We start from the raw sequence: 21769 nt of genomic DNA on the forward strand, positions 1-21769 counted from the left end.
GACATATTGTATCCAAAATTTATTTGTTCGGATTTTTTCCAATGAACATCACTGCAAAAGATGGTAAACGCATCTGTGCCCATTGTCAGAGAGACATAATTAATAATTGGTATCGAGTCTCCCTTGACATCAACATTTTGGCCGGCATGACCACAGTAATAAAAGCTTCAGAAGAAAATAGAGAGAGAAATCACAGTTGTCAAGTTCCTTGCAGTTATGACCGTGCACAACTGATCCATTAATCAGAAAAACAAAGATGTACCGTCCTGTGACAATTCACTATATTGTAACGGTTTATCGAATGAAAGCAGGCTGCTGTGACATCCCTCTTGAATGCAAATATGAATGGCGGTTGCCAAATACGGCGTCCATCCCCGCCATATGAAGGCTCGTATATAGTGTCCCCAGATGCGTTTTGTCCCGGAAGCCCCCAGCGAAACCTGGCACTCTTGAATAAATATGAACTTTTGTTCATAAACCGTTCTCCGAGTGTTTTCTCAATTACCATGAATTTCACGTGCATGTTCAGGCATGAGCATTTCACGGAAACGATCGTTCCGTTACCGTGTCGTTACCCAGCCTGAGAAAACACGGAACCGAAAGTCCGTTGCCCAGATCTCAGGGCTTACTTTTAATAAAATTCGGCCATGTGTGGAATGTAAAACAAGTTCTCAACGAAATACAACAATCTGTATAAAACGAACCTACATGAACCCCTTTATTTTTAATGATTAAAACGCCCAGCTTTGTCAGTGTGGTTTACAAAAAGCACCGGTTTCCGCTTCTGTGCTACGCATGCGCAAGGTCGAGTTATTCATATCCGGGTCACTCAAACGCTAGTCAAACACGTCGGTTGCTAAGCGTAAATGACAAAATGCTCATGCCTGCTAAGGCTTTATTCTGAAGTACATGTAAAAACCGGTTCCCATGAGAATTATCAATGGGAAGCGAAAAATCGTTTCCCACCGTTTCCCAGGACAAAAATCAACGGAATCGAAAGATCGGTTACCATACTTGCCGCAATCCTCATGCCTGCATGTTTGCCCAAAATTTGAAATGTTTAATGAACTTTTGTTCATTGAACTCATGCAGGAGGAGCACTAACTGTGGAAAACACATTCTAAAAGGTTTAGGTTGTCCTTGTATGCCATTTGAGAGGTCAGGCTTGGTGGTTTGAAGTTTATTTGTTCGTGTTTTTGCGCTCGTGTTTGTGCTTGCGTGTGTGCGCGAGTAGGTGCTGACATAATTCTGTTGGAATGTCTATTGAAGATTCTTATGAACCAGCTCCACCTTTTGAGTGAAATTTGACTGTAACCTTTGACATGTTTTTTTCTTTGTCCTCTATCATTGCTTTTTCATGATTTTATTGGCTCTCTCTGTCTTTCACACTCTTTCTCTCTCTTTGTCTCTCTCTCTCTCACTCTCTCTCTCTCTCTCTGCGTTTTTGCCTCCTGGCTCCGCACTCCCGCTGTGTTTGTTGTTTTTATGAAACATCAGTGTTTTTAAAGGAGGCTAAAGGGATGTTATGGAGCATGATGATGATATCAGATTTGGCAGGTATAGAACAGAAACTAATGGAAATGAAGTTGAAACTTCACAAGTAGTTTCTTTCAGATTGTGATCACACTGCCATAAAAAAATGTGTTATAAAAACATTTTTACCTGTCATAGTCATGATAAACCTTTGGATGGCATCCACGCTCAGCACGTTTATACGAATGTTTGCCTTGTGATTTTTTTTTTTCATCTACCGGTATGTTAAATGTATTTTTACTTTGAATTTATTTCTGTTGCAGATCCTCAACAGCATGTCTAATAAGGAACTGTGAATTTTTTCACATTGTGTGTGTGTGTGTGTGTATATATATATATATATATATATATATATATATATATATATATTCTGGCATGCTAACATTTGTTAGCATGTTGTTGAGTCAAAGTCAAGACTGAGACTTGACTAGCAGTTTACCAAAAAGCCAATAGGGGAAAAAAAGGTATGTGCTTAAGGCAAGTTTGCCTCTCCGAGTTGCTCAGTGGTTCACTGAATGGCAAAACAAAAATGTCAGAATGGCTGTTTTTCGTACGTGTTTGGGTGGGAATGGTTCATGTGATTCCTCATGTTTGTCGCGTTTCCAACATATTTTCTTCATATTTTTTATCCCACTAGAGCAACTGTTATATGCGGAAAATTGCCTGAACTTTTAACCGGGTTACTAGAGAAACATTACAAACGATTGCAGGAATTTGCTAATCAATTCAGCTTTACTTACATCTCAAAATGTAATCACACATGTAATTTATCAGTTGATTTATGCCAGCACAAAATGTAAACTAATACCCAACTCATTGACCATCTCACTTGCTTAGTCCCTCTGTATTCCCTCCCCACTGTTTCCAGGTGATTGTTCATGGGGGATTTATTGGCTGCCTCTAAATATTGAGGAAGTGTACTGCTTGACCTCCTGTGTATGAATATTGGCCTGACATAACCATTAGGCAATTACTAAATTAAATTATAACCCTATTATCCTGTACTATTCTTTTAAATAATTTTAAATAAACAACGCATACAAATGAATCCATTAAAAGGAATGTGACTGAAGCAAGGATCATATCTGTCCACAGCTTTACATTGACAAGAACATTGTAAATTTTATTATGTACTGTATAATCTGGTTTTCGTCACTGCTCATATCAGCAAACATGCATCACTTCCTGTTTACCAGCAGTCTGCTCGAAAAAAAAAAAAAAAAAAACAACAACAGACAAACTGCTCAGAGCTGTATACAAAAGCTTTCTGTGTTGATGTGTTTTGTTCCTAGCAGAACAACAGCTTGATCTAAAATGCACATCGTGCTCCTCTCTTCATGCCTTTTTCGTTGCGTCTGTTCATAGTATTTACTGTAAATCATTACACATTCATTTGGTTTGGACTGTGTTTTGTCTGACCTGAAGCAATGCATACTTTTATGCATCATTGAACAGTCACTGATTTATGTTGCGCACAGTAAATAGAACTATGCCTGTCTGGTCTGCCTCTTAAGTCCCATGTTTTTCTTACTCACTTAGTTTGCTCAACATCAGTTTCTCTTCGTGACACTTTTTCTCTCAGCGACACTACTTTCTCTTATTTTCCTCAGTGTATGAAGACTCTGAATAGTAAGGGGCAGGCATGGAATTCCCAGCAGAATGACTCACTACTAGAAATTCGGTGTCGATGTGTGATGTGTTTTTTCGTGGGTGGATAGGTGGAAATGGGTGGAAGGGGGAATCTTCTCCCAAATATTTTTCCTTCCTGCTGATAAAAATGACAGAAACTCTTTGCTGACCGTGTTAAAGGTCTTTCTAAATAATAGCTGATTGCATGGTTATCGATGTTTGCAAACTGTTACTGCTTGGAGCACTTGTCTTCCTTGCTTATAAATGTGCATCTAGTGCGACACAAATCCAACATACTGTATATGTATCTACACGAAGTCTGAACAAGAATCATTTGGAACAACTGAAACTGTCATTTTAAAAAAAAAAAAGCAATGAGTGTTACTTTGCAATTATGTCATTTGTTGAACTGGAATCTTTCAATAAACTGTTTGGAGTGGTATGTGAGTCTCCAGGATATTTAGTGTTTAAAATGCTCTCATTGTTACTAAATGACACAATCATCAATCATAGCTAAACCTGTACATCGTATTTTGTGTATATGCATGCATTTTTTCTCCCCAATGTTGCATAAAATGGCAATCTCCAACCATCTGCTTTATGTCTCTATAATTACTTCCAGCAGTTGTGTGGCGCCAGTCAAATGCACTTTGGATGCTGCATTTACACTCTCTTGCTTTCCCTCTCTCTCTCTCTCTCTCTCTCTCTCTCTCTCTCTCTGTGTCTTTCCTTCTTTTTCTCCTTCACTCTCACGCACACAGGCAATCACCAAAGTGTGCCAAACCAGATCTAGGCATAGTTTTTATTTTTTATTTTTACATTTTTTTGGCCAACCTGCTGCCTTATGGATGTTGACTGAGTTAAGTACAGAAATCATTGTCAGCAACTGAGTGTGTGCATGTGTGAGTTCATGCGTGCGTTTGATAATTTTTTTTTGTTTGTTTTCCAGGATTGACAACAAGCCAAGTAACTGGCTGGTCTCTTGCAGTTAACAGAATGTCAAAACAACAAAGTTTTAGCATTTTATCGCCGGGGGGGTGGGGTGCTCCTTGCCTTTAAGTGTTTGACTTATTGTTTAATTCCACATCTGGTGATAGGTTTCATCGCTAGAAATTGATTGGAAAGTTTTGGACTGGGTGTATAGTTTAAGCCTGGTTGATTTAACAGAGAGCAGATGTGATGGGATGGTGGTTGGTGATCCAGTGCAGTCTCAAAGTGAAACCTTTTCCAGTATATGGGCAAATCTCTCCAGACACGTCTTTTACATAGTGTATTTATTCATAATTTTTTTTTTTTAAAGTCAGTTGGCACTAATGTTGGCAGAGAGGGGCAAGCTCGGAATCTCTCATAGTTCAAAGTTAAGTTAAGTTGTTTGATGGGGTTGAGGTCAGGGAATTGTGTACTTGAAGTTCTTCCACACAAGGCACTCATCCAGCCATGCCAATGGACTGCGCCTTGAGCATGTTCTGTCATGGACCAGAAAAGGGCTTTCCCCAAACTAGTCGCACAATATTGGAAGCATATAATTGTCCGAAATGCTTTGATGAGTAAAAACATTATTCAGTTGAAAGAACAATAACCGATCACAAGATTTGTCCGTTTACTGTGTACTACATACTCAGTGCTGAGTATATTTAAAAGTATTCTCTTGTCAGGTCATGTATTCTAATCAGTCAGGTCAAACCAACATTCCAACATGACAGGGGTGACAGGGATACATAACGGGTGCTAACATACGCTAATTAAATCTGCTTGTATTAAAAGTAAGTGACTATACTTTGAGCAATCCGTGAATGTAAGTCCTCTCTCAACAACCACTGACCAGCAAATATCCCCCCCCCCCCATTTTTGTTCTTACAATGCGGTGGCACGATGCACTGTTGTTGCAGACGCCATGGTAATGAGTGATTTATTTGTGATAAAGCCCAGTGATTGTAAAAAATGGGATGCCGTGGTATTGGAATACATGATTTTCATGCAGTCGTCTGACATACTTTAATGCAATTCTGAAAGACCAAATTTGTCTTGTAGTCTAATCCAGGCATTACGTGTTGTCTGTCCCACACTCCTGACATATTGAAAAAAAAAAACTTTATTGGCGGTCAGATATTGACAGTACTTCATCAAAAGATATGCAACAATGCAAAAAGATATTCAAACTTTTGGATTGAAATACTGTATTCTGTACACGATGGCAACTGGGCGTCAATGTCTTGCAGAGCCGATCAATGAGATCATTCATGAGATCTGTGAATTATGACACTAAAACCATCAGCCTAAAATGCAAATTATCAGTTTATACAGAGTCTTGTGAAAAGTGGACTTATAGAAGGAGTGAGGTTCTGGTGACCTTTTGTGATTCTTGCGTGAGGAGAAGGAAAGTTTGCCAGCGGAGCTCCAGCACGCTTGTTTGAACAAAAGCTGTGCGCATTGTCTCATATGGTGTGAAATCAACAGAGAACCCACAAGTGAATTATATAACCAGGATCATCCAATTTATTGCTACATTAGGGAGCATGAGCTTAAAACTCACCAACAAATTTGCTTAAACAGGTTTGTCAGTTACTAATTTGTAATGCCAAGGAATGTCTTTAGGGGAACATCTGTTTGGCCACCGTTTGCAGTCCTTGGGTTCTTTTGCAGGACAGCTGGAACAAAATGTCTTGGCCAGTTTGAGTAATATAAAATACAGCCTACATGAAGCTCCTTACCAAGCAAAACAGAAGTTGGACACCTCATTTGAGGAATGGGGAAAAAACATGACAGTAGTGTAATTTCATATCATCATCATATCAATATATATGCTGTAAATATAAGTTTTCCTTAAAATTACATTATATAAATTACATTTTTGTTTTATATTTTGAAGAAAGTAATAAAATTAATGTAATAATACCAAATAAAATACCATAATACACAAATAACCAAAATGCAATTAAATCTCACCCGTTATTTGGTAGTATAACCAGTTTTCTAGGAATTTGATAAAATGCAAAGATTTTAAGATACATTACATTCTATAAAGGTAACCTAAAATGCTTCAAATAATATTAAAGTGTGCCAATTGTTTGACCAGTAAAATAACACTTGACAAATCATCAAAAAGTAAGAATGTTCCTAATTGTCAAGTCTGTGCTCAAAACAAGATTGTTAAATGCATTTGGTTGTTGGTTGAGGTCAGCAGTGTTTTAAAATAGTATTGTAATTCCCAGCCTACAGCGTGCACCTGGTTATAAGCTTCACCGAGTACATTTATAAAGGAAATACCATTTGGTATATACATGGGCGCAGCTGTGTAAAAGCTACAAGTGCCCAAATTGAAACCCACATTGAAACACAAGATATTTACAAAGAAAGCCGGTACACAGAGAGTTTAATGCTAGCACCGCTGCACAAACACGAGCACCGCATAGCTAGGGCCGGTTAAAAAAAAAAAACATACAGGTAAAAATCGCTGAGACACAGTGGTAACATGCTAACCCAGCGCCAACAGGGTAAAAGTCACTTCCTCAGCATATATATTCCACCGGTCTCACTCTTACCTTTTCTGCTCAAGTGCCCCCTTGCGGCCATTAGAAACAAAAATGCACAAATTAGTCGCATCACCGCATAAACAGCAGTGTTGAAAGTGTGTGAAAAAAGTCGCGGCTTAAAGGCCGGAAATTACGGTACTAATGTGAACTAACTGGATTTTGAGAGCAAAGAATGAAGGTTATGTGTTTTGGTAAACATTGTTGTACTTAAACATTGATACTATAGGTTTTGTTTACAGAGGTCCCATTATAATTTTGAAGTGACGAAGTTTCTTCTGCAAAACCCTTCCAAGCCTCTTTTGTTTTAGCAGTATAATTTTGATGCGCTTTTGGCTGTCCTTTCACATTTTACTGCTGCAGTATCTCTGCAGAAAGGCCAAGGGTGACATGACTTGACTGTGGTTAGCATTAGCACCTGGTGCTGTTTACAGTGGCACTCTCTCCCACCCTGGATGGAATGTAAATTAGGCACCCGACACCTTGCTGCATTCGTGATTGAGGCTTATTTTTCTTTGGAATGGACTCCATGGTTGTATCAGAAACTCTTGAAGTCATACCCTTGCAAATCTCCCCGTTATGGATCTTTGCCTTTCATAGTTACTAGCAGAACAACAGCGTGATATATGACCAGGTATCGGCAGCACTTCCGTAAATGAATAAGCAACATGCTGAGGATGCAGGATGATCGCGATTGGTGTGAAATACCTGGAAACAATTCACCCTTTTAGTCCTCAGATATTATTGTGTATTGTGTCCTCTTTACACATACAAATCCAACACTTTACTCATGCTTATCAGCGCTGAACGAGCAATGATCCAGTTAAGCAATAATTTTTGTTCATGTTATGTTCAGATTTGTGTTTGTGATACTGTAAAGGATTTACAGTATTCAGTAAACACCCCTCCATCGTGTAAGTGCGATATAGAAATCCTGCAGAAAAAAAAAAAATCATGCATTTATCTTCCGTTCCGCTTCGCCTCACAAGGATCGTGGCCGTGCTGGAGCCTATCCCAGCTATCTTTGGGCAAGAGGTGGGGTACATCGTGAACTGCTCACCTGCCAGTTGCAAGGCATAAATAAACAAACAACCATTCAGAGTCACATTTGTACTTAAGGGCAATTTAGAGTCTTCAATTAACCTACTCTGGCATTGGCTGGCAACCAGTTCAGGGTGTACCCCGCCTCCTGCCTGTTGACAGCTGGGATAGACACAGCACTCCCGCTACCCTCGTGAGGCTAAGCAGCTCAGAAAATGGATGGCTGGATGAATTAACCTCCCCTGCAGGTTTTGTGGATGTGGAAAGAAACCAGAGTATCCAGAGAAAACCCACGTCGAACATGAAAACTCCACGTATGCAGGGCTTGGGTTTGAGCCCCGGTCCACAAAACTGTGAGGCAGATGTGCATCCCAGTTGCCCACAGTTCCACCCATTTTGTTTTCTTTTCATTAAAATTTAAAATTAATTAGAATTAAAAATTAGGGTCTTAAAATACACTTGGAAGAGTATATACATTTAAACAGCAGAATATAATGAGAGAGAGAGAGAGAGAAAGTGAGAGTGAGAGAAAGACTATTAGAGAGAGACTGTGTGCAATAGTAATGGATTAAATATGGTGAAAATCTCAAAATTATTAACAAATACAGTACAAATCACATGGTGTTCACATCCCAGAGGTTATACTGCGAGCTCAATAGCGAATACTACGTCCAACCCTGTATGTGTGCATTTTGCATTGTGTGAATATCTGGCATATGGTAGCCATCTTGCCCTGGCGGCTGAGCTAAAGGAAATTCCAGCATCGTAGAATTTAGGCCAAGATATTGCCGCAGCACTCACTCAGTCACTCAAACGTACACACACACACACACATGCAGGACCCCCCCCCCCCACACACACACAACACAGGTCAGGTTTGTTCTAGGTGTGCCAAATGAATTCTGAAAAGAGGAATAATTTGAGTAACTCAAAAACAAGCCTCGAGGAGTTTGGCAGGCTCAGGTTGCTTCACATGTCATTATTCAATCTTCTCACTTAGAAAATCACTTATAGACACTGGTCTTTATCTGTGGATTGGCTGAGTGCTATCTCCGTAGACACATGGCAGCCATTATTTCTTGTGTGTTTAGTCTTTGGCATTTTCCACAGATTGTATATGGCACAAACCTTTGTGGAAGACTAACTTGATCTAAGTGTCCTGTTGTAGCATTTTCTTCCAAAATACATCTGTTCCTCATTTAAGGTTTAAATATCTTGGGTTCTCAGACCAGATATTTGTCTGAACCTCAATTATTCCGAGACAAATTTCCAAGTAGGTACCTTTTATTATAAAAATGTTGCCATAACCCTGGATTGTTAATCGCAATCTCAATTTTATTGTCGTCAACGTCAACTGTCTACGCGAAAACAATCAAAAATTGCACCACAAATGCCAAAGTTAATTTTAGCGTCAAAAATTTACAAAAAGAAATTGAAATAAAGTTGAGACGTGTTAAATAAAAACAGATAATGATGATTGATTGCAAGTCATGTTCAGTGTTTATTTGATTCCACGACAAAGATATCCATCTGTCCATTTTCTTAGCCGCTTATCCTCACATGGGTCGCTGGAGCGCTGGAGCCTGTCCCAGCTATTATCGGTCAGGGTCCAGCCAATCACAGGGCACATGGAGATAAACAGTCACACTCACAATCACACCAAGGGGCAGTTCAAAGGCTCAAATAAATGCATGTTTTTGGGATGCGGCAGGAAACCACATTGATTGGAGATTATTTGGTAAAAATAATAATTTATCATTTGGAACATTACCGTATTTTCCGCACTATAAGGTGCACATAAAAGCCTTTAATTTCCGCAAAAGCCGACAGTGTGCCTTATAATCAGGTGCGCCTTATATATGGATCAATATTGAGCTTTTAGTGCAGCTCCATCTAATGGATGCCTAATTTAAACCCAACCTCTACTGTAGCGTCTATTCTATGCGTCTTACTGTATATTCCGGTGTGCCTTATATATGGAAAAAAAGTTTTAAAATAGGCCAGTCGTTGGAGGTGCGCCTTATAATGCGGTGTACCTTATAGTGCAGAAAATACGATAAACTTCTCTTTGTAGTCTATTCAATAAAATGTAGGTCTGTCAGCAGACTTGTTATCGCCTGAAACGGCCAGATGAATGCGCAGTGGTTGCTGTAGCAACTTGGATAAACACAGCAGCTCTTGTAGTGTTTCCCCATTAACATGGCACCCATTTTGGCTTGAGGCTCAAATCTTGTTGGTTCAGTGCTTGTGCAGATTTGCACGCATGCATGCGCACAGACACACACACAAACACAAACACAAGCACGCACACGTGCTCTTAGCTCACATCTTAAATTGTCACCTAGTTCTTCTTTAAGACAAGGCTCTCTCAGTGATGTATTCACAAAAACGCAATGTACAGAGTTGACTAAATTAAATATCAGTCTTCAATAATGTCTCTGTGCAACTGGACTGGAAAGAGTTTAACTGCTGTGCAGATGTATTTCTGTAGTCTTGTATGCAAGCTCCCTCGCATCGCTCCCACTTTTTCTTATTCTTTCTCTCACCCCCCCCCCACTCTCTTGCTTTTTGCCTCGTAAAGATGACTGAATGTGCAGTGGCATGCAGCGTGTGAGTGACTCAGGGTGTGGGATTGTACAGCCACAGCGACGAACAGTTAAAAGCGTGTACCTTTGAACTAGATTAGTCATCACGCAAGTGTCCATGCAACTTATTTTAGCGTGAAGTTGTTTTTCATTAGTTAAAGAGTTTTTCTTTGGGAAGTACAGACTCCATCCTCATCTGCCTTTACAACACATTTCCAATTCACGTTTCAATCATAAGCTAGTAATGCTTCACATCTGTCACAATTTCCCAGCTTTCACCTTTGGCCTCTTTGCTTTATTTTTCAGTGTCATCTTTTGTGCTCTTTTAATCTCAGAGAGTGTTTTGAAATTTTGTCCAATAGTTTAAAATAACATCTGTTTCATGTATAACGCCTAGGAAATTAGTTGCCCCTGTCTTGGCGCAAAACAAGTGTATGTGCATCTTATCCTTGTTGGACAATGAATGCATTGTTATGTCTGTCAAACAGCTTCATGTGATGCAAAGCCCAAACCAAGTAAGGTGAGCACCTCAAACGTCAGTGATGTCAAATCAAAGAGCGAGTGGCTCAGCCAAGATCAAAATGGAGAATGAGTCAGGAATCTAATTGAAGCCATTTGATTTGTCATCATACTGCAATGCAGTGAGAGTTTCACCTGTAAGTTACAACATATGGGTTTAAGTAAAAAAAAAAAAAAAGATGTTCAAATTGCTAATAAAGTACTTTTGAATTTGACCCTGGAAAAGGTATCACAGTATTGCATTTATGTTCCAAGTGGTGTTCACATGATTAGAGAGAATAACCTGAAGTCATTTTTGAAGAGCTGCCATCAGCAAACGGTGAATTCACTTGGCTGGATTTGAAGAAAACGTTGGACAATGACGAGTCACATGAGAGTGAAGGGGGTGAGTCATTAATTAAAAAAGCTTTGTTTGAAACTGTTCAGAAGTAGTATATTCATTTTCTGTTCTCTCCTACAAGTTTATATATTAAAGCAGAATTATTTTCAATGTATGGATGGAGTAGATATAGACAAGCATCAGGTTGATGTTGCCTCTCTAAATGTTTTTAATTGGGATTGGATAGGATGTGAATCACATTTTGACAAGGAATGTCGTTTCCTTAGCAGATATGTATAGTTGACATGGTAAAATTGGATTTTCATGGTTTGGCCCTTGCGATAAGCTTGGTTGAGTGTTGACTTCTCAAAAGAATGTAAGAATACATACAGAATACATGCCTGTAAAATATCCACAACTACTGGGCGACTTCATTGCAATTGTTAGCTTCCATCTTGGTTTTGGCAGACTGCACTGCAATTTTCAGTCAGCAATCCAACAGTGAAAGATGAGATTTTCCACTAGTTTAAGAATTGCCACTGGTGTCGTTTGCTGAAAAAGAAAAAAAAAGGGTGGGGCCTGTTTTATAACCGGGCGGGCCGCTCATATCCCTACAGTAGAGTACTATGAAAGATATAGAGATGATCCCACCTTTCACTTTAAAAATATTTTTATTTTGATTAATCTTTCTGTAGCTCCATAAGCACACTGACTTACCTTGTGTATGAAATGTGCCAAATGAATACATTTGCTTTGCTTATTGTTGGAAAAAAATAGCTGCATCAGTGCTTCGTCATTAAGTCAAGAAGCATTTTGTGAGTGTTTTTTATATCATCATTTTAGTTTAGTTAATGTTGGCTTGTACTTGTACTACTTAGAGATGTTGACACAAATGTGTTTCCTGAACCTTGAACCTTCTGATATCGGAGTGCTGGAAAAATATTGCCAGAGACTGACTGCAAGAGTGGAGTGGGAAGTCAAGTGACAGAGAAATGATTTAAAATAGAAAAAGGAAACACTGACATTATTGAGCGCTTCACTTTGCACTAAAGCTTTGATGTGTTGACATTTACATTTTCTGCATTCTGTCATAATGTCAGAACATGTGAGAAGTCCAATAGAGTTATTAGTAATCAATTAACGCTACCTGGTGAATTAATATACAACACTTTTGGGTATTAATAAGCACACAAGTGTTTGTGCGTGATAGCAGGCAGAGAATGTCTCACATTTCTTGAGGCACTCAAAGACAAGCAAGATGGCACGGCTGGAGGAGAAGGAATGTAAACACTTGAAATTTGAATTTGCTGAGTGTGCTTCGCGACGTGACAGTGCCAACATGATGAATTCAACACCACTATGCCAGATCAGGTTAGGGCAATACAAATAGTTTTATCGCAGTTGTCTTATACAGTTTTCATAACTGCTTTTCTTAAATTAGAATTTTGAGTGCTATAATGAGATAAATTGTAAATAAGACTTGGACTGCTTCACAACTTTATCAGTTTTAAACTTTATTATGATTGGTGGCAGGGCTGTCTTTATTTTGATGATGTTATATTTCCTTATGGTCAAAAGTCCTTATCATGTTTGACTTGGAACTATCACATCATCATCTTTTAAAATTGAACTTTCTCCAAACACTGTCCATTTATCGCAGCACCTTTTTTTTTTTTTTAAATCGTTGATGAGATTCTGGGAGGCGCACTGACGTTATATGAGGCAATGAAAATACCTTGTGTTGATAAAAAAAAATATTTATTTTATAATTTGAAAACTGATGTGTTTAGCTGAGCGTCCTCCTGTCTGCCAAAAATTGCAACTGCAATGCAGTTGGTCGTCATGAAATGTTTGCAAAAAATGTCAGCTTGGCAAACTATTGTGTATGAAAGCATAATATGCCTTTCCTCTAGTGAATGCTGTTGCATGTTTTAAAAACAGTATTTCTGAAATAGAAAAAAATCTCATTAAATATTGTTAAATACTGCAGTTTTGACTCTTGCATAACTGTTTGGTAACCTTTAATAGAATATTGTACTGGAGACCATCATAAATGGAATATCATAAGTAAAGTCATACAATCAAAAAAAAGATATATGTATATAAACAGAACACACACACAAAACAGCAGCATGTTTACACACACTAGCTAGCTAGCTTGCTAGGGTACGTCACGTTTTGTGGATGGCTTGCAAGCCGTATCGTATCAAAAGTACGTGAACATACCTCATGCAAGCCTTACACTAAGGTCCTCCCCTGTCATGAGCATCGGTAACCACTAACACAAGTTTCTTTTACCCCCATTTTCTTCTTATGATACAGTCTGCATGATCCACTCGTGTTGTCATCCGCACGGTGACGTGTGAATCCAGCCTCATTTGAGTTTTATAGATAAAGCCCAATGATCGTAAAAAAACGGGATCCGGTGGCATTGGAATATAAGATTTTATGGCAGTCAACCAGCCACCTACTGTACTATCCAATACTATATTGTCCTATACAGTATTATCCTACTCGATATCCTAACACTATGCTATACATTTTTTTTGTTTTCATTTTATTGTGCAACCAATTTAGTGGTGTTAAACAGTGATCGAATTTAAAAGTTAATGAATAGATTTGACAATACAAAGCTGCAGATACACTATGCTTGGAGGTCTTTGCCATTACTCCCCATGATTACACTGAACTTTCCGTGTCTTTCCAGATGCCAGCTTTTTTTTCCAGTCCTGGGAGTCTGACAGTCATCTGTTTTTTATCTTGGTCACTGTGTCTCAGTGCTGCTCAGATTTGGAACAATAAAGGTAACACACACTTCTATTCCTTGCACCTCCTCCCTTTGTCATAAGGAAATATTTAAAAATACATTTGCAATGTCATATGGACTCCTACTGTACATACAGTTTACTCACAAGGAACGAGTTTTGAAACCATTTTGGGTGTTGAGCCATCTCAGTTAAAGAAACTGCTGGAGAAAAGGGGGTGGAAACACCTACAATTTACCATTTATATTTTAACTGTATGTTTTTTATTTTTCAGAAAACACCATAAAACCGTGACACGTTTCAAAAGAAAAACACTTTCTTCATATTGTGCAACCACTTTCACTTTTATGGCTCTCTTTTTTTTTTTCAACTGTTCAGAATAATTCTATTTCTGATTGGTTTTCCCTTACCCAATATCTTGGAAATCTAGTATTGAGAAATTTCTGCATATTTCTTTCTTACCAACACATTGTTCTCCTTTTCTTAATGTCTCTCCGATGGGCTTTTCCCCCTTACGTCTGGTATCTGAGCCAACTTGAGGTTAAGTTATTCATTTCATTAATAAGTCTACTGGCCCTTAGCCCTATGAGTAAAACTCATTTTTTTTCCCTTCCCGTAACCCTACACAACATCCTTTTTTACTTTTGGCAAGGTCTTTTGTTGAACTGATTTCAACAAAGAAAGCCATGCAGCTTTCCTTTACACATACATTTGTGTGAAGGTTTATTTGTATATCTGGAAGCATGCAATTAAATGCATACGCGTGTGGTTTGTCTATACTGTATGGGTACTTGTGCATGTGCGGTGGCCTTTTTGCCAGAGGCAAAATCAGATACGTGTGGAACGCTGAGGGTTGGGGGGAATAATGTGCTGAACTGCCAATAAAACATGAATGCACACATTCAAACCAGCCAGCGGTGCACTTCACCAAGGATTACGCATATCCACACGCATGCACACAAAAACATGCAAGCAAGAGAGTGCGTTATCTGCAGGTATAAGCAAAACTTATTCTGATTAAGTTTCGAGAGCGGTAACAACTCAGTACTTCAGGTGGAAAAACTGTAATAACAAATAGTTTGAGGAACTACATGAGGATGACACTCAATAGAATGCAAATCGTTTCCAAGACCAAAACATCCTTAGAGCTACACCTAATGATCCACATTCAATGTCAAAATTCATAGATTAGGCACTGACAAATGAAAGAACAGTTTGCAAAATATCCCATTTTGTAATTTCAACTGTGGGGAAAACAAACTTGTCATCTTTGTACCTATGTTTTGAGCATCAACAAAATATAAGTATGAATTAATGTAATTAAGGAATTCGAATCATGTTGCTATATGATTGACTTGTACATTGTGAAAAGTACAGACTACATAGGTGTAAATAGATGACAATTTGAAATACTGTGCGTATTTAATGAGTAAAAAATAAAAACAAAAATGTTATCGTTAATAATTGGGTTGGGTTTAGGGTCGGATAAGTTGGGTTAGGGTTAGAGTGGGATAGGGTTAATTGTTTATATAATAACACCGCCACACTGACGTCACGTACTTTGACATACTTTTCCTGTTTGGAACCAATAGGGTATGTGTTCTCAGTATGGAGGAGCCATTCATATTGCAGTGGTACGTGTCTTGCAGCCAATCGCATTGCTACAGTGTGTCCTGCCTAAGACACTATTGGGATTCCAAAACACGTGGCAGGGATGTTCAGCACGTTCAAAATTACTGATGTTATTTTTAATGCCTTTGTAATTGAGTCAATTAATTATTGAGATGACTTATTTGTATGAAAAACAAAACTAAAACTGGGCAAAATTTGAACCAGCAAGTATTGAATGGCTTGCAAGAGTGGGCACTGAAATTGTGAATTAATTAAAAAAGTTTGTGTGCTTAGCCCTGCGCTGCCCGTCAAATATTTTTCCACTTGAGATGTGCTGTAAAAGCCAACTTTCATATAATGTTGCACTCCAAACACACACACTTTAGAGAGAAGATATCGTATGCACTTGGCAAATTACAAAATTTATTCCAAATATTTGTTCAGATACACACTGCTTTTAGTTATCCACCGAATCTTCCTTACCCGCCAGTTGAATATGCGATATTGACCCCTTGGTTTCAATATTTTCACCATGTTGTAAGTGTGAGCCTTTTCATTTATTGAACATAAAGTGACCTATAAACTGCAACTATTTTTGGAAAACATGGTGTACCTCAAAACCGAGGCTGCTGCACTGCATTCCACCGAGGGGGAGTGGGAAAATACTCTTTGGGATTTGGGGCAGAAATAATCTAATTAACTCGCATGCTGTTTTGAGTTTTTGTAATGCAGTCAAATCGCCTGCAAGTTGGACCTATTTATAATACAACAGAAATCTGACCTCAACTTGAATCCAGACACTAACTCGGACATTTTCTCAAACCTGGACACAAAACTGATGTGTAATATTATATTAAGTTACTACTCTGTCTTAAATAATGAAGACAGACAAGGTTTCTCAGTTTGACCTGAAGTGGTTATGAAAATATATATTTTTTGCCATCTCATAAAAAATGTTGATGTCATTGTGCTTTACAAATACCTTATCAACACTCCAATCTGTATTCCACCTTTCGCTCATTTCAAATCTTCTTCCGTGAACCTGAGCAGTAGGAAATAGGTGGATAATTACTCATTCATTTAGACAATCATTGATCAAGGAACATTTGGTCAAAGGCTAATCAAACGTTTATGGTAAAATGTGGACAAAATTGGAAACTTTTGTTGCGGGGGTTCTTTCTTCTCCAAGTCTCCTAGTTGACAAGTTTTTTTTCAGTTGTGCAGGTTAAAGTGTTAATATCATAATTACAATTAAGTATATGAGTGAAGGTCATAGTTGTAATGTAACACCTTAGTGTGAGTTTATTATTACAGCAAATTGACTTTTTTGATACTGATTAATGTACTTATAATGATTATACAGACAATCTTCACGAGAAACTTAAACACTCGAGACAAAGTCCCCTGAGCGTGGTGCTTGAAGGACCCCTAACCTTCTTTGGTCATGTTTTTGTGTCTCTCCTGTAAACTGATACATACATCACAATAATTCAGACCACGGCCACACAAAATATGGCTGCTTGTAGGTCTGCCAAACAAGCAGCGTGCTTTAATATTTTATGCGATATCTGTGTTTGCAGTTTTGGACGTGCAGTACGGGCGCTTGGACTCTAATGTGACACTGGCATGTGGGAAGTCACAAATTAAGTAAGGAATTTAAAACTTGTGTTTGCGCCATCATCTTGTTTGCATTTCTGTTTCATAATGGGTAAGATGTTTCCGGCTAAGGTGTCCTGGATTTTTGCTGTTGTTTACGATATTAATAAATCTTTTGGAAACACTCCAAGTTGAAAATGAGTTAATAATATTGGTTTTGTGAGAAAACTCCCAATCTTGGGTTAAGATAGTCAATTACCAGTGCTGACTGCAAGAAGACTTTTCACATTTCTTCACACTGAGGCCTCCACTCCAATAGTCTCCTAACTCCCAGGAAAATAAATAAAAACATGCAAATTCAATCACTATTTTTAGTTTAATTAAATTTGTGTGAGCTGATCTGAATTCTTGTTTTTTAGTGGAGGGGGGTGTTTTTATTTTTAAGATCTTGTGCATCCACTACAGTGGACACACACACAATACAATGAGTTGGAGTTTTATATATACCAAATATTATTTCCATTAGTTTACACAACCTTCAAGTGTTTTATTGTTCCTTGTTATGACTACAAGATCTTTTACGGCCATTTTGTGCATCCTAGTTGTTCCCAGCCACGTTGTGACTACTAGTTGTTTTCCGACAATGATAAGTTGAGTGCAGCTTGGAAAAAAAAAAAAGGTTTTGCTTTGCTTTGTTTCTCTGTCTCGCTCACGTCTGTAAACAGAGGTGAATGTTTTGCTTACACTTCAGTAAGGGGTGACAACTCCCAAGACGTGTACCTTTTCCTCTTTGCAAAAACTTTTTTTTTTTTTTTTGTCATAAAAACCCCAAAAAGATAAGATTGCTTCCTTGGTTATTTTGTCAGGAAAAAAAAAAGATTTGCCAAAACAACAGTTAAAAAGTACAAGTTGACAAGAGGATAGGCGCTATTTATCAAATAATCCCCAGGTGTATCATCAGCTTGAATAAATACTGTAATGCGGTACCACACATACACACACAAATAATCACAAGTGGTTGCAATTGCCAATTGGTATGACTGGGAAACCAACATGTAAAATGTTATGCGCAACATACAGAGATGTCACGTCACATCGGAACGAGAGTAGGGCCCAAATGCAGGAAAGGTTGGTCGGAGAACGGAGGAAGGTCGGTACACACAGGTTCGATCAGGGATACCGGAGCACATGAACGGGACATGAAGATCAACGAACTGGTGCCGGCCAGTTGTCATCGCGGTCATATAAATCCACAGCATAATCAGGCTGCATGAGGCGCAGGTGTGCAACTCCCAATCAGCGCACCAGCGCGGGCACCCGCACAGCTCGTGCTGGAGCGGCAGGATCATGACAAGAGAGAGATACAGAGACATTGCATGTAATCTGTAAATTTGAAGTTCACCGTGAAGGTTGGAAAGAAAGTGCTGCTAATACCCTCAATAATAACTTTTGACTCAAAGTCTTCCAAAATTTAATCACATGTTCCGCCGTAGAATACCAGTGGTGTGGCATCTCAATGACAGCCCAACGTTACCATGGCACGAAGTAACATCAAATGGATCCTTAGTCCTGCTGCACGTCAACCTTTCAGCCCAGGGCAACTACAGTTGCTATGATAACCAGGGGCTCCTCCTTCACTCCATCAAACTCAAACTTGGCTGTAAGTGTTCTTTTTTGCAAATTTATTTTTTTAGTCCTGCTACACATTAGTCATTCTACAGCTTTAATACACACAGCGCTGTTTTATTCAATATAGGACACGTGGTTATCTCTTGAGTTTTTTTTTTTAATTAACTTTTAAATTTTCACGATTTTTTCAATAGCTAGGTTTTTTAATTGCCACAATGTTAATCAGACTATTACTGTCGGTACTTGAATAATAGCTTGCTTCCACCACAATGACAAAGACTCCATTTCCTGTGACTGTCGCTAAAAGGAAGTGGCTCCGTAAGCAGCCTTCCTTTTGATTGAGAGGGCACCAAAATGCTGCAAATGTTGTTTATTAATAGTGCAGTATTTGGAACGTATATTGGCACTTCCGCTTCTTTTGTCGCAAGGATAACACAACCTCTTATTGTATGTATAATAAAGTACCTCTGCCTCTTGTTCTTCCAGATCCTCCTGGGCTGCTGAGCATTTCCTGTCAAGTTCCCAATCACGCTCATGTTCACTGCTCCTGGGTGGAATCAGTGAAGACCTTTCTTCCCGTCGAGTATAACGCCTCCCTCAGGTAAAAGCCAATTACTGCACCTCGACGCGAGTCTAAACTTTTGGAAGGGGCCCCTTGGTTGCAATGATTTGTTTGAACCATATATAAGAAATATTTTATTATTTTCACCACGTCAGTTCATTTTTTTCTTTCTCTTTTTCAAGGGGGACGGGCTCTGAGTGGCAGCCTTGCCTGGTGGACGCAATCCACGAGTACTGTGACGTCAGGCCTCCATACTTCTGGCAGACGATTCACACCCTTAAAATTACGGCCACCAATGCCCTTGGGTCAGAGACAACATTTGCCCAATTTAAGTTAGATAAGCTCTGTGAGTATGGATTTTTTTTTTTTTTTTTTTTGATGAGTGAATTATTATTCTGTGTGTGTATACTGTATATTAAACGTTTTATTTATAATGTAGCCCGTGTTATCAGGTTCTATTTGTCTTTATCGCTTTAGAAAAAAAGAACTGGAAAAATGTCAAGCACAACACTTACGTAATAGCACCTTCATTATTGCATCCAGAGCTTTGTACGTCAAACAGGATGGGCGTGTTTGTCATTTATCTTCACATAGGAAAAACAAGTTTCATACAGTATTTGCAGAGGCTGCATAAAATTACCATATATTTGCTTCATTATCACAGTATCTTGATTTTTTTTTTTTTTTTTTTTTTTCTTTTCTTTTTTTCTGAAAACCTGTATTTGACTATTATACCTTAGTTTTCACTTTTACATTCTTCATCTCACAGTGGTATAAATATGGGAACACATTTAAGTTTGAGGTTGAGTGATATGGGCAAGATGATGTTGGTACTATGAATGGTGTCTGTAGTCCAATCTCCAGTTTTTCTTGTAATTTTGGAATGCAAATAGCCTAGCACCATACAAACTGCTTCTATTTCAAAGAGACTGTTTGACTAAAGCGTGTACACAGAAGCTGACGTGACGTTGTGTCGAAACAAACCAAATGAAGAAATTCCAAGTAATCACTTCTTTAGTTGTAATGTCTTCAGGCATTTGCTTACCCTCACGCTTCTTTTTTTCAGTGAAACCTGACCCTCCAGAGTCAGTGTCAGTAAATGAAGTGGAAGGTTATCCACAGAGGCTGAATATCTCATGGAACTTTCCCTCCACGTGGCCAGAACATGATGCTTTCCCCCTAGTGTTTCACATAAGATACAGGCCACATGGATCGCTATACTGGTCGGAGGTTAGTAAGGAGATACACACACACACACATATATTCAAATCCCACCCCGCCTGTGTGGAGTTTGCATGTTCTCCCTATGCCTGCGTAGATTTTCTCTGGGCATTCCAGTTTCCTCCCACATCCCAAAAGCATGCATTGATTGGAGACTCTAAATTGTCCCTAGGTGTGATTGTGAGTGTGATTGTTGTCTGTCTCCATGTGCCCTGTGATTGGCTGGCAACCAGTTCAGGGTGTACCCTGCCTCCTGCTTCTTGATGACAGCTGGGATTGGCTCCAGCACTCCCACGACCTTCGTGAGCAGCTAAGAAAATGGATGGATGGATATATGAAATGATTGTACTGAAGACTTCAGTTTTCCTGATTTTGCTGTCCTTTCTTCTAAATTAGGTGTACTCTGAAGAGAGTCAAACTGTGATTTTTGATGCCTTGGCCGGCCACCTTCACCAGGTTCAAGTCCGAGCGAGGGATGAACTGGACGCTGAGAGCAAGTGGAGTGACTGGAGTCCTCTGCATTATGCCAGGCCCTGGGAAGGTTAGAAAGAGATCTGAGATTGGCTTTATTTAAATACCTTTGCAGTCACATCTACAGGTGTAACTACGTAAGAAATAAAAAGTTTTTTAAAATTGTCCTTCAGTTTTTCAAGTCAAAACCAACAGTACGGTATTTCACGATTTATTTTTAGGAAATCTATTTTCATGTGGTTAATGACTCTATATCATACAAGTTTGACTTTTTTAATTGAACTGCGTACCTAAAATCACATTTCTAGGATTGTGATGATTATTTATAAGCAGTGAAAACATCAGCAACGGTACAGGGATTAAGGATAAATGCCCGGATGTCACAAAAATAATGCACATTAGTTCCAGTCAGCACAGTGGATCAGATGGAAAGCATTGTCCTCACAGTTTTGAGGTCCCGGGTTTAATCCCAAACCTGCCTGTGTGGAGTTTGCATGTTCTCCCTGTGCCTGCGTGGGTTTCTTCCGGGCACTCCGGTTTCCTCCCTCATCCCAAAAACATGCAACATCAATTGGACACTCTAAATTGCCCCAAGGTGTGATTGTGAGTGTAGCTGTTTGTCTCTATGTGCCCTGCGATTGGCTGGCAACCAGTTCAGGGTGTACTCCGCCTTCTGCCAGTTGACAGCTGGGATAGGCTCCAGCACTCCCCGTGACCCTCGTGAGGATAAGCGGCGAAGAAAATGGATTGATGGATGG

General features: G+C 39.0%; 1 protein-coding gene and 1 long non-coding RNA gene across 2 annotated transcripts in view; one reads left to right on the forward strand and one right to left on the reverse strand.

Moving 5' to 3' along the window:
* Positions 1-21769, forward strand: part of il11ra (interleukin 11 receptor subunit alpha) — a 31854-nt gene that overhangs the window by 6403 nt on the left and 3682 nt on the right. Inside the window, exons 2-8 of the mRNA XM_061801336.1 lie at positions 13864-13960; positions 17113-17179; positions 18622-18788; positions 19244-19358; positions 19502-19665; positions 20386-20549; positions 20937-21081. Of these exons, the coding sequence (XP_061657320.1) occupies positions 13864-13960; positions 17113-17179; positions 18622-18788; positions 19244-19358; positions 19502-19665; positions 20386-20549; positions 20937-21081 (919 nt within the window). The remainder of the gene's footprint in view (positions 1-13863; positions 13961-17112; positions 17180-18621; positions 18789-19243; positions 19359-19501; positions 19666-20385; positions 20550-20936; positions 21082-21769) is intronic.
* Positions 11376-19284, reverse strand: LOC133490814 (uncharacterized). Its single transcript, XR_009792288.1, has 3 exons — positions 19223-19284; positions 16515-16574; positions 11376-11708 (listed from the first exon to the last, which is right to left on the reverse strand). It is a non-coding gene; the product is annotated as an uncharacterized LOC133490814 (long non-coding RNA).

Source organism: Syngnathoides biaculeatus, chromosome 17 (genome assembly GCF_019802595.1).
Source record: "Syngnathoides biaculeatus isolate LvHL_M chromosome 17, ASM1980259v1, whole genome shotgun sequence".
Taxonomy (NCBI): domain Eukaryota; kingdom Metazoa; phylum Chordata; class Actinopteri; order Syngnathiformes; family Syngnathidae; genus Syngnathoides; species Syngnathoides biaculeatus.